Raw genomic sequence first — 12,282 nt, 5'->3', positions numbered from 1 at the left:
TGCCTAGAAGGGATGAAAAGATCGCGTAAAAAAGTTGAGGAGTCCCAAAGAAAAGGTTGAAATATAATTACTATTCTGCTTGTTTGCCCTCGTTTTCTCATCTTTGCGTGGTTGCCCTCATTTTTTGAATCTGATGGCTGAAGTTGCCCCTTCTCTGTCAAGTCCAGTTCACGGTGTGAAGTTAGGGCTGAAAATGTTATTGTACCCTTGGGGCTGAAATTCAGAACAACAGAACAAAGTGGAAAATTCACACGCCCAGTGAACCGAGTTCAGAGTTCAGTGCCGCCTTAGGCTATCTGCACCGCTGAATGGCAAACGGACCTGCAGCGCCTCCAAACGGTGCGCTGCGGTACCGGCTGGCCGCGCGAGCGCTACAAGTAGAGGAGCACGAGCGCACGGTACCGCGGCCTGTTCGCTTCAGTTTATAAACCGACTGAAAAATTGAAACAGCTGATTTGTTGTGAGAGGAAAATACTATTTGGTGGCTGATAAGCCGGCTGAATAAGCTGAAGCGAACAGGCCCCGTTCCCGAGTAGGAGAGAGAGTCAGGGTGAGAGAGAGAAGAGGAGAGGGGAATAAAATATGGAGTAGTTGGTATAGAGTAGGGATACAGATAACACGGGTGCGGAAGAAATAGGTATAGAGTAGAGAATATCGACGATAATATTCGCCTTTGGCATCGATCGGAGGCTGCGGCGTGAGCTGGCCTTGCACGTTGATAGAGAAGACGTGAAAGAGACGACTTTTAGATAAGATCTCTGCTCTTTCTTGCTCGCCCTCCTCTCCTTCCCCCAGCCATGGACGTGGTGGCGAGCTGCGACGCTGTCCCGCTTCTCGTGGCCGTCGCAGTCTCCGTACTCCTCGCCGCTGCCGTCTGGTCCAGGCGTGGGCGGGGGCACGGCAATGCCGCGCCGAGCCCGCCGTCGCGGCCACTGCTCGGCCACCTCCACCTGCTCGGCAAGCCGCTGCACCGCTCCCTCGCCGCGCTCGCCGCCGCGCACGGCGGGGGCGGGGGCCAATCGGCGCCGCTCCTGTCCCTGCGCCTGGGCGCGCGGCGGGCGCTGCTGGTGTCCGACCACGCCGCGGCCGAGGAGTGCTTCACGGCGCGCGACGCCGCGCTGGCGGGCAAGCCGCGGCTGCTGGCCGGGGAGCGGCTCGGGTACGGGTGCACCACCGTCAGCTGGACGCCCCACGGCGACAACTGGCGCGCCCTGCGCCGGTTCCTCGCCGTCGAGCTCTTCTCCGCGTCCCGCCTCGCCGCGCGCGCCGCCGACCGCAGCGCCGAGGCTGCCTCGCTCGTCGGGGGCCTCCTCCGCCACGCCGCCGGAGGGGACGCCGCCGCGGTGACGCTCCGGCCAAGGCTCTTCGAGCTGGTGCTCAACGTCATGCTGCGCGCGCTCACTGGCGCGCCGGGACGCGGCGGCGACGTGCGCAGGATCCAGGAGATGATCGAGGAGAGCTTCAAGTTGGCCGGCGCGCACAGCGTCGGGGACTTCTACCCGGCGCTCCGGTGGGTCGACCGCCTGCGCGGCTTCGACGCGGCTCTGATCCGTCTGCAGGCGAGACGCGACGCCTTCGTCGCCGGCCTCGTAGACGACAAGCGCCGAAGCCGCGAAGCCGGTGCCCGGGACACGGAGACGAAAAGCGCCATTGACGAGCTCCTGTCGCTGCAAGAAATCTATCCCGAGTTCTACACTGACACCGTCATCAAGGGCATTGTCTTGGTGAGTCATCTCTCATGTTAATCCGTCTTTGTGGCACCGACATGTTGCTTGGCTTATGGTAATTGGTAACATGGTTGCAATCTCCATGGTGATGTGGGTGTATGTGCAGGTACTACTCAGTGCTGGCACCGACACGTCGGCGCTGACCACCGAGTGGGCAATGGCGCTGCTGCTGACGCGCCCGGAAGCGATGCAGAAAGTGAGAGCCGAGCTAGACGGTAATGTCGGCAGATCCCGGCTGGTGGAGGAGTCGGACATCACGAACCTCCCATACTTGCAATGCGTGGTCAAGGAGACGCTCCGGCTGTGCCCGGTAGGGCCGGTGATCCCGGCGCACGAGGCCATGGAGGACTGCACCGTCGGCGGGTACCACGTCCGGCGTGGCACGATGATCCTCGTGAACGCTTGGTTGATCCACCGGGACCCCAAATTGTGGGAGGAGCCCGAAGAGTTCAGGCCGGAGCGGTTCTTGGACGCCGGCACCACGCCCATGCTGCCGTTCGGGCTTGGACGGAGGCGCTGCCCTGGGGAGGGACTGGCAATGCGTCTTGTTAGCTTGACAATTGCGGCGCTCGTGCAGTGCTTCGAGTGGGATGTCGGCGAAGGCAGTGTTGTTGACATGGCTGAAGGTGGCGGGCTGTCGATGCCGATGGCGAAGCCGTTGGCAGCAGTCTGCCGGCCCCGGGAGTTCGTCAAGGGCATGCTCTCTGCATCGACATGAGGAAATGAACACAGGTTTCTGAAGAATAGAGAGAATTGGGTAACGCTGAACTTAAGCTGTTCAGTAATCAGTAGTACTGTACTGCCTATGTTGGCAACGAAGAAAACTTACAGAAAGGTTCTTCTAGATGCTACAATGCATGATCAATGCTGTGGCTTATTCTAGTCCCCACTCTGCATTTGTTTACGAAGTGAAAGTGGGAAACTGAAGAACCATCAACGAATCATGCAGCCCTTTCGCGGAACGAACAGTCTGAATAATGCCAATTGCAATAAGGAACCAGATTCTACAGGATAAAATACAGAATTATCCAAATACCAGTGGATGATGTGTGCTCACTGAGACTGTTTTCAGATCTGAAACTAGCAGTGCCTTCTTATTCAGAGATTGGGCTATTGAGGAATGCTTCTGAATTTCTGATGGTTCAAATTAGCAGTGCTTTCTCATTCAGAGACCGATCTGATGGTTAACATTACTCTTGTGACATATGAAATTCTGATGATTAACGTTTAGCCGTCTGATTCAGAGACAATCCGATAGGTAACATAGAAGATCACTACAAGAGCGATTCAGTAGATCCGGACTACCATGTTGATTTCTGATTCAGTAAATATTTCAGTAGTTTCCTACTTTTCCATGTAAGATATAAAAACTTCAGTCTGCCAGTTCCAAATGAAATTGCCGGAAGCAGCAGCAAGTTCAGTTTGGTACAGCATAGTACATAATTTACTGAATAAGGTAATAATAAGGTCAGTTCATGCGGTCTGCATATGAAAAGCAATCTCTTGCTTCCTATAAAAGCAAGATGTTTCTATTGTCAAAAAAGGAAAAACGGAAAGCAATCTCCATATTTCAGATTAGCCAAGCAATCTGCATACGTCAAATAGTCTCCCGTGTTCAGATAAGCCAAGAAATCTGCGTATGAAAAGCATGGGCATAACACTATCTCGTGACACTTGTCACACAAGACTCAGCCTCAGTTCCCTTTAACAGGTGTAAGTGCAACTACTGCTGAAAATTACTGCCCAACGTCTTCCGAAGCTCCTGTACCTCTTCTCAACAAACTTTACCTTGAGGTCAACGCCGTATCAGAAGGGCGGCCAATACGGACACGAGATCCAGTCAGTGCCATGGAGGTAGGCCTGATTCAAGCCCAGATTTTCTTCCACCCATATCAACCACTCTCTGTACTTGGGCGGCACTAACCATGCACCACGTCGCCACAAGACATCTCTTTCTCACCTTTGTTCCGCTTCCAGACATGTACGAGGCCTCCTTCAGGATCCATCCATCATAGGGGTGCTGTTGTGGCCAAACATGATCCTGAGAGAGAAGACTTTTATATGACCACATGCAGCTGCAATCACCGGTGCAATGTCTGATGAGCCAGCAATCCAGCACATGTAATGGCAGACAGCAGTATTTCAAAAGGAACTCCCAGAAAAAAAGAAGTTTTGCTTGCCTTTTGGCACAGGAGATTTGACTAAACCTCCTCCTTTGCTCCCTTTAGGAATAGTTGTACTCATTTATCACATGAACTGGCTTCCAGCATATGTCTAATCAGTTTGGAAATTTTGGCAGTTGCCCTTTCTTTGAAGACAGGAATATCAGAACAGATTGGGTTTTTCGCCAATGAGCAATCACTATCACTTTCAGGTTACAGTGTCCTAGAAGATAAGCCAAATGAACACAACATCTGGGGTTAAGATCATGCTGCAAGTTACATGATTGAGGGCAACTTGGTACCTGAACTGACATCAGCGCAGCACTTGCAACAGGGTAAACAAACGGACGATGTGTTTCCTGTTCAGGCCAGAGAAAAAAAGCAATGATCAGGGGCAAAGACAAGGACCTCACCTCAAGCCAAGTAATGATGAAGTAAAGAAGCTAAGGAGAGTGGACAAACAAAAGAACAAGATACCACTGGGTCCCTGAAATTGTGCTTGAAAATATGCACCTAGATCTGCATATCTGACCGAAAACGACACATGTTGCTACTGCCCCCTGCAGATATGGTTAAGTATGTGGGAGGAAGAGGAACCCTAGGTGCCTCTCCTTTTCTATCTTGATCAAGTTGACTCAGTATCAAATGCAAGCCCTATCCGTCCCAACAAAGCATCCGGGGGGACGCCGACGTCATAGTCGTCGCACTTGCGCAAACAAAGGAGAGCAAGATGGCAAGAACTCGGCTTCCATCTCAGCTCACCATGAAAGACTACCTAAAAAGTACAGGTGGTCAGCTTCCAATGCACTTGTGACAGCAACAGTCTCCCACTAAAGCAAAAGGGAAATTGATGCCTGATGAGAGTTAGGAAAAAGAACAGCATGTGGCCACAATGCATCTATACCATATACTACTCAATTATTGGATCCCAAAGGGATAACAACGGGAATAAAACAACACTATTGCCCTCACCGCTCCAGCTTTAGTTGTTAAGTTCCCTCACTTTATTCAGATCACGAGGGTTATAATACTGATAGGAGAGATCCAGAAAGCGGGCTTGTTTTTAGAACACGATCTCTGCATAATCATCAGCAGTCTTGCTGTCGTCGCCTGTTGATCTGGATTATTGTGAGTTCTGACCTAACCATCATGCTTTTAGTGCAAGCAATTAGTTTCCAGAAAAAGCTAACCTTTATGTCATCGGAATTCAAAAGGTAGGAGAGGAAGATTATGTAATGCTGTTCCAACAGTGTACATCACACGATGCTCAACAGTATCGCATAAGACAAGGTTGCAGTTGCAGGATTGCCTGTTCTGGTCTAACCTAATAACCATTCTAGAGTCCGAAACTGTTGGCATTCCTGATCAGAACCAACCCCAGAAAACCCCCCAACAAGATTCATGACTTTGTTAATGGCAAATCGCTTTCATAGACCCCCTGCAGAGTAGCCAAATGGCACCTGCGTGAGGCATTCTTGCCAATGGGAGAAGCTTTGCCATGAACTGTACTGTCACCCCCGTTTTCTTTTGGAAAAGGGAGCAGGGGTGCACACATCAACAAGTGAGATGGTGTGAATCAAAATCGACAAGGCATGGCAAGTGGAGGAAAAGAAGTATATATGTATATATGCATGGGCCAGACAGGGGAGAAAGAGGAGATAAGCAACTTGATAGGTATCCACTAACTCCAGACAAAGCTCTTTACCTCCAGATTCCTCACAAAGGCCTTCCACACGCCTCAATTATTACCCTCCAAAAAAATTCCATGCTAGTCCTCCTACCTCGTCCTTCCTTTATAAAGGAAACTGCAAACTGCCTCTGATGCACCATCCACGAGCTGCAACCTAAAGCAAGAACAAAGCTGCGGTCTTGCAGAGCAGGAGCCCAAGAACACACTTGCAAGACACAGGGGGATGGAGCTAGGGGACGAGGCGTCGTCAGTGAACATGGAGAGAAGCCCAGAGCAGCAGCTTACCAGCGAGCACGACGACGACGGCAGCGCGACGTGGCTGAACCTCACGCTGGGGGCCAGCGAGTCGCCGGAGCCGGCAACCGCGCCGCCGCCGAGCTCCCCCGGGTCCGATCCTAACACCGGCGCCACCAAGCCGTCCGCCGCGGCCGCGCCGCCGCCGCACAAGGTGTTCTCCTGCAACTTCTGCCTGCGCAAGTTCTTCAGCTCGCAGGCGCTGGGCGGGCACCAGAACGCGCACAAGCGGGAGCGCAGCGCCGCCAAGCGCTCCTACCACGCGCAGCGGATGATCGTCGGGCTGCCGCTGCAGGCGCACGCCGCGCTCATGCACTCCCTCAGGGTCAACCCGGCCTCGTCGGCGATCCAGAAGGCGGCGGCGCCAGTCAGGACGGCGGCGAGGTTCCTCGAGGACGGCGTGGCATGGGGGACGATCGCCTGCGAGGAGGCGCCGAGCTCGGCGTGGCCGGGGAGCTTCAGGCTGAGAGCACAACATCCAGAGCATGAGCAAGCGTCAGAACAGAGTAAGATAGACTTGAATCTCAGGCTCTGAATGGTAGGATGATCGATGTTAACTGCTCTGACCAGTGCATGGGTTCATCCAAGTTCATCTGCTGAATAATCTGGTTTGGAGATGTGATCAGAGGAGAAACCATATGGTGATGCTGAATTTTGGGGATACTATTGTTGTTTTCAAATGTATGTTAGAATTTATTTGATGTGGTACTGCTATGAAGTACTCTGAATTTCTGTAGCTGGAAATTGTATTTAGCTCTATTGACACCAGCGAGAACTCATGGATTCTGCACTTCATACTGACAGCATATATCAGTCATACTCTCATCACTTTTCTTCCATGTTTTTGTCAGTTTTTGTTACAATTCTCTCAAAAAAAAAGGGAGAAAAAAAGGGATCTGAGCATAATAACTGTGCAGAAACTGTATAAATTATCAGGCCAGAACAATTCAGGGACATATAACACATATATAAGACAACTCTATGGGCAAAAACTGCAAAATAAGCAGGAAAATACAAAGTTAGGAACGAACTGTATAACAGTTTTATGTCCATCCAACTTTAGTTTAAGCGATACACATGAACTTATCAGAACAAATATGGCGTCTGAATCCAGGCTGCCATTTACAGCACAAGGACAATAGAAGGAAGCAGCTTAGCTGAACTCATTGCCTGAAAAGACCAATCAAAGTATCTTGCAAGAGCTGCACACTGGCTATTGTGGGTAAATGGCAAGCATGTTTTGAAGCTTCATACACACAGAATAAGTGAAAGAACAAGATCACTGAAATCTCATGGAACTATGGCAGCACCTTTACTGAGGTCTCAGACAGGTCTGAAGCAAGTTGTGCCAACTTTGTAAAGTTAACAGGGAACACATTTCAGGCATCCAGCCAACCCACTGCTTGAGATGTCTGTCCAAAATGGGAATTTATCCATTTAGGCAAACTAACATACACAATATTATCACAACAATGAATATGGACATTGAATAAGCAGATAGTTGTGCTGCAGACCAGCAAACAAACAAACATCCATGATCCATCTTAGACCAACATCTTGTCTACATATCAACTTATCAAGGACTACTGATATGCAATTTGTCAGCCTTAACCTTCCAATATCTCCCATACAGTGAGATGCAGACTGCCATTAATTCTAACTATAGCCATGCAGGATCTCTGACCAAATGTTTATGTACATGTGTTAATGACTGATTAAATATAAATGAGCAGACCTATAGGGTCTTTTATACAACAACAATACCATTACCACATTGTACAGAATAAGATTAGTGTTGAAGCATAATGGACACACTTATTATTGCATACTACTTAGGCCAGTTTCTAGTTCTGCTCCCTGAATATAAAAGTAGGTATTTCACACACGTGACATGTAACAGAATTTGTTACTGAAATCAATCAGATCCAGATGGAAGGAGCCAATATATCAAACATTACAAATTTGTGGCAACAGACCAAGGCAACTCATCCTAAAATATGATACAAAAAAATACAATTCACAAAGCAAAAGAATGCCTGGTCTCACTACTAGCGACTCAGCAGCAACTCCTAAAGAACCAGCAACACATAAATAGCTTTCAGCACCTACTTCGCTGAGAAGCATCTCATTGGCAATAGTTCTCAACTATCCCTAAGAGCTCAAGGAGAGCTCAGATTGTTAGCCTTACAGTGGTGTGGGTCCAAGACCAGCTACTCAGCTAAGTCTTCAAGATATGAAGCAGGGATCACAACAGGAGGAAGCAGCGTCGATACAAATTTGAACTGTTCCAGACAATTGCAGAATTAGACTCCACTGCCATTATGACATTAACATTGATAGGATGAAGATTACTAGACTGTAGAAGATGTGCACACCTTGTGTTGCTTGTACTTGTCTCGAATTGCCATTAATGATGAACACTTCCTGTTGAGCTGCAAGTCATGTATGGCTATGATGCAATCCTTGAGTTCAGAGGCCTTGTAGCCTGTCACCTTCTGCAACTTCTTGTTCTACAAAAAAAAAAGCAGGACAATGAGTCTTGAGAAACAGAAAGATCCATTGTGTAATATTTCAGACATCAAGAAGATCTTGTTCCTTACCCAAGGATTGACATCTGGATCAATGGTCAGCCTAGCAACAAACATAACTGAAGCAGCAACTACTGATGGCAAGAAACGGAGACAGCCATAGTCCAGCAGACTCAGCTCAGCAAGGTAACTCCCCAAGAACTCCATTAACAAGATGGAGCGCTGCAACAAGTATGCCGAGAATAACATCAGACACCAATGCACATTAAAATGTGAAAACTGTTGGAATATGACAAATAAGAAAGGTCAGTAACCTTCTTGTCTTCATGGGCAGATCTCGTGAACCGCCTGGAATCAGCGAAACAAAGGAGAAACCCAGTGTCAGATATTCCGTTAGCTGATATCTTCAGATGGAAAGCAAGCAATAGCAGAAATTATGGACTTTCCATTCAGTTAGTGTACAACCTCAGGAAGGTCTTGATTGTAGGATTGCCCAACTCGAACTGGAGCAGCTTGAGTATGTCGCTCTCCATCTTGACGAGCTCCTGCTTGGTGTAGGTGTTGTCTGTGATGTAGCAGAAGTCCTCTGCATGAGGCGGACTGATCTCTTCGTACTTCCTGCAAGCACAAGCATCCAACAGGACTCAATCCCCAATCTCCAGACAGCAGAGCAGCCAAAGACGCAATGCAGGATGGTAGTGCTTACGCTGCAATGAGCATGGCGGCGACGCCAAGGAGCTGCAGCCTGTCACGGCTGAGCGCATTGGCGGAGAGGAAGCGGTCGACGTAGGAGATGGCGAGGTAGAGCGTGTCAGCCACGAGCTTATACTCCTCGGCGACCTCGACGAGCCAGTCGACGAGGATGGTCCGCATGTTGGCCGTGACGTCCGACTGCACCGCCTCGATGTAGTCGGATCTCGGCCGCCGCCGCGGCTCCACCTGCATCCGCGGAAGCCCCCCAAATCGGGAGGAATACGCCGTCAGATCACAGAACGAACCCAATGCCGACGGATCGAATCGACGGCCGAAATGCGAGGAACGGGAGAGCTGGGCGGGAGCGGAGTGGAGTGTACCTCCAGGGCGCGGAGGTAGGTGTAGATATCGGAGGCGTAGGACCCGCAGAGCTGCGGGTCGGCGGGCGCCGCCACGGCGGCGCGCGGCGGGGAGGAGGAGGCGGAGGAGTCGGGGTCGGGTTCGGCCTCGGCGGCCGCGGCGGCGCGGGGAGGGGAGGTGGACGCGGAGGAGTCGCGGTCGGGGTCGCCGGCGGCCCCCGCGGCGCGCGGCGGGGAGGAGGACCCGCACCGCTCGGCCTCGGCGGCCTCCGCCACGGCAGCGGGGACGGGGCCGGCGAGCCTGCGGGCCTCCCGCGCGGCGGGCTTCCCGCCGCCCCTCGCGGGCTTGACGGGGCGCGGCGGGGGCGCGCGGACGACGCCGGCGTTGGCGGCGACCGCCGGGAGCTCCCCGAGCGCGACCCGCTTCCGCTTGGCGGGGGGCGCCCCACCGGCGCCAGCGGCGGACTCGGCCGCGCGCTTGGCGGCGGCCCGGGTGACCCGGGGCCCCGCGGCCGCCGCCGACGCCGCGGCGGGGGCCGCGTTCTCCTTGTCGGCCATCTTCGTCGGCGGCGGGGGCTCCTAGGGTTTGGGGCTCTCGGGATACCGGAGGAGGGGGGGAAATGGGGAACAGATCGAGGCGGTTAAGTAGCGTAGGAATGGAATGGCGGAGGGGAGGCGAGCGAGCGGGGGATGCGCGGCGCGGAGGCCGCCAAAACTTGATTTCGAAATGGTGGGGAGGGAGGGGGAGGGAGCGGCGGTTCGCTGGGGGAGTCTCCGGCGGGAGCGGCGGCCTTCCCGTTCCCGATCTGAAACGCGGAGGCGCGGCGGTGGGGAGGAGGGGGGACCAGGGGTTTTGCTTGCCTCTATTTTTTTTAATTGTGATTTCGAGGCGGGCCCGGTTTAAAAATTAAAAGAAATGGCGGAGGCGTGTGTGAGAGAGTTGATTAGGCGGGATGATGGCTGGCGATAAATAATTCCGAAAATGGCGAGGCGCGGGCCACCACCGCAACAGTCAGTCCACTGGTGTCGTCCGCGTTGGTGGGCTTTGGAGACCCCGGTCGGGAGCCCATGAGGCCCAGCAGGGGCATGTATGTGCGGGTGCGTCTATCCATCGTTGAAGCTGCACTTGCCACCTGAAGAAAAATACGTCCGACCACCACACCACCATGGACCATAATTTAGCCCCAAAAGACTGTTTCTTCTGTAATTATCACTGAAAAGTCAAAAAGCTCTGGTGCATACGTGCAAAGTGTGACAAAACTAATGATATCATCCCACGTGCAAAATCGTTTGGAACTAAAAACTATAAATCTTACACCAAGCATCAAAATTAAATTCCGATCACACCATTGGATTTCTTACAAGAAAACATTCACAACAAGATCCTACTTGACCATATTTTGATAAATTTTTTTATTCATATTTTTAAATCAAGGTTGCATATTTTCTGCTAAACACGTACAAATGGAACGAGTTCTTCAAACTCATGGAAAGCAATCGAACAAATTATACGAACTCACCGAACAAAAACGTATATCCTTAAAATAAAATATACAAATTCACATAACAAATATGCGTATACTTAAAATAAATTATGGAGGCTGCTTTGATCGCCAAGGCTGCTCTGAACAAATTCTGCTCTTGAAATAAATTATACAAACTCATGGAGCAACGCATGCACCTATTTACTTTGCACGTCTCTACTCTTATTTGACCCACAAGGACTAGAAACAGGGTGTGTTGAGAGAAGAAAAAATATGTTCCATGCATGCAAGAGAGGACAAGGTTGATGCTATCACCACATACATGCATTTTTGAAATTTGAAAAGTCATAAATAATAAACAAACGATCCAAATTGGATTTCGATTCCACCACTATATTTCTTTTGACAACATCTTCAAAACAAGATCATATGTTTGCATAAAAATATTGAAAACCATTTTTAATACAAAATATTAATTTTAATTACAGTGATCAAATACTTGAATAACTAGAACAAATGATTGTCTAATGCGAACAAAAAAATATAACATGGTGAACAAATGATTAAAACAACGAATAAAATCCTGAACATCAGTAAGATTGTATGATGCAAATAGTACAAATTATAATATACTCAAACAAAAGATTGAAAAATTGATATTGCACGACAATAGTAGAAAATGAGTATCAAGTTGGAAGATTTTTTTTCATACACACACACACACACACATATATATATATATATATATATATTTCAAATAAATTATACGAACTCAAGAAAAAAAATTATACTCATAGAACAAATTAAATAAACTCACATAAAAAATAAATACATCTGGAACAATTATATGAACTAACGGATCAAAACAGCAGTACACTTTGAATAAATTATATGAATTAACGGAACAAAGATCTATATACCTCGAACAAATTGTAGGAACTCACAGAACAAATATATATACACATAGAACTAGTTATATAAATTCACAAAATAAAAAATTATGCACTTAAAATAAAAGATGAACATATAATTTAACACACGAATCTACATGTTGAAAAGTCATATCATGATAGGCAACAAAAATATTTATACATTGCCAACAAATTATCATAGAAAGAATAAGAAAATAAAAGTTAGTTTTCAACAAACAACAATTAAATGAGTTTATATCCTTGACCAGTTCAATCTATAAAAGACGAATAAATGAGTCAGCAATATGAAGGAACGAGTCTATAAATTGAACACATAATTTTCCACTACGAACTAATAAGTTTATATAGAACAACTAAACATACTAAGTAATAACCAAAATTATCTAGCAGATTACTTTAAAATATAATTTTAA

At 48.9% G+C, this 12,282-nt stretch overlaps 2 protein-coding genes across 2 annotated transcripts; one reads left to right on the top strand and one right to left on the bottom strand.

Moving 5' to 3' along the window:
- Window positions 1–587: 587 nt before the first annotated feature.
- LOC101767566 (cytochrome P450 81D11) lies at window positions 588–6,710 on the top strand. Its single transcript, XM_004962955.4, has 3 exons — window positions 588–1,724; window positions 1,834–2,269; window positions 5,813–6,710. The coding sequence occupies exons 1-3, from the start codon at window positions 798–800 to the stop codon at window positions 6,406–6,408; spliced, it is 1,959 nt and encodes a 652-aa protein (XP_004963012.2). The 5' UTR covers window positions 588–797; the 3' UTR covers window positions 6,409–6,710.
- A 173-nt stretch (window positions 6,711–6,883) lies between these two features.
- Window positions 6,884–10,267, bottom strand: LOC101766474 (cyclin-A3-2). Its single transcript, XM_004962953.3, has 8 exons — window positions 9,475–10,267; window positions 9,108–9,340; window positions 8,867–9,019; window positions 8,716–8,749; window positions 8,474–8,623; window positions 8,249–8,383; window positions 8,062–8,155; window positions 6,884–7,285 (listed from the first exon to the last, which is right to left on the bottom strand). Exons 1-7 carry the CDS (start codon window positions 10,009–10,011, stop codon window positions 8,084–8,086), a joined length of 1,314 nt encoding a protein of 437 aa, XP_004963010.1. The 5' UTR covers window positions 10,012–10,267; the 3' UTR covers window positions 6,884–7,285; window positions 8,062–8,083.
- Window positions 10,268–12,282: the final 2,015 nt, after the last annotated feature.

Source organism: Setaria italica, chromosome III (genome assembly GCF_000263155.2).
Source record: "Setaria italica strain Yugu1 chromosome III, Setaria_italica_v2.0, whole genome shotgun sequence".
Lineage (NCBI taxonomy): Eukaryota > Viridiplantae > Streptophyta > Magnoliopsida > Poales > Poaceae > Setaria > Setaria italica.
The sequence above is the reverse complement of the archived record's forward strand: the minus strand, read 5'-3'. Positions and strand labels throughout refer to the sequence as shown.

What these genes read in the sequence shown, in the direction of transcription:
- LOC101766474 (XM_004962953.3), bottom strand. Translation starts at nt 10,011, where the DNA reads ATGGCCGACAAGGAGAACGCGGCCCCCGCCGCGGCGTCGGCGGCGGCC. An exon ending in CCTACCTCCGCGCCCTGGAG is followed by an intron (nt 9,341 to 9,474) that starts GTACACTCCACT and finishes CCGCGGATGCAG; the next exon opens with GTGGAGCCGCGGCGGCGGCC. An exon ending in ACAATCAAGACCTTCCTGAG is followed by an intron (nt 8,750 to 8,866) that starts GTTGTACACTAA and finishes CGCTGATTCCAG; the next exon opens with GCGGTTCACGAGATCTGCCC.
- LOC101767566 (XM_004962955.4), top strand. Translation starts at nt 798, where the DNA reads ATGGACGTGGTGGCGAGCTGCGACGCTGTCCCGCTTCTCGTGGCCGTC. An exon ending in TCATCAAGGGCATTGTCTTG is followed by an intron (nt 1,725 to 1,833) that starts GTGAGTCATCTC and finishes GTGTATGTGCAG; the next exon opens with GTACTACTCAGTGCTGGCAC. An exon ending in TGGGGAGGGACTGGCAATGC is followed by an intron (nt 2,270 to 5,812) that starts GTCTTGTTAGCT and finishes GGATGGAGCTAG; the next exon opens with GGGACGAGGCGTCGTCAGTG.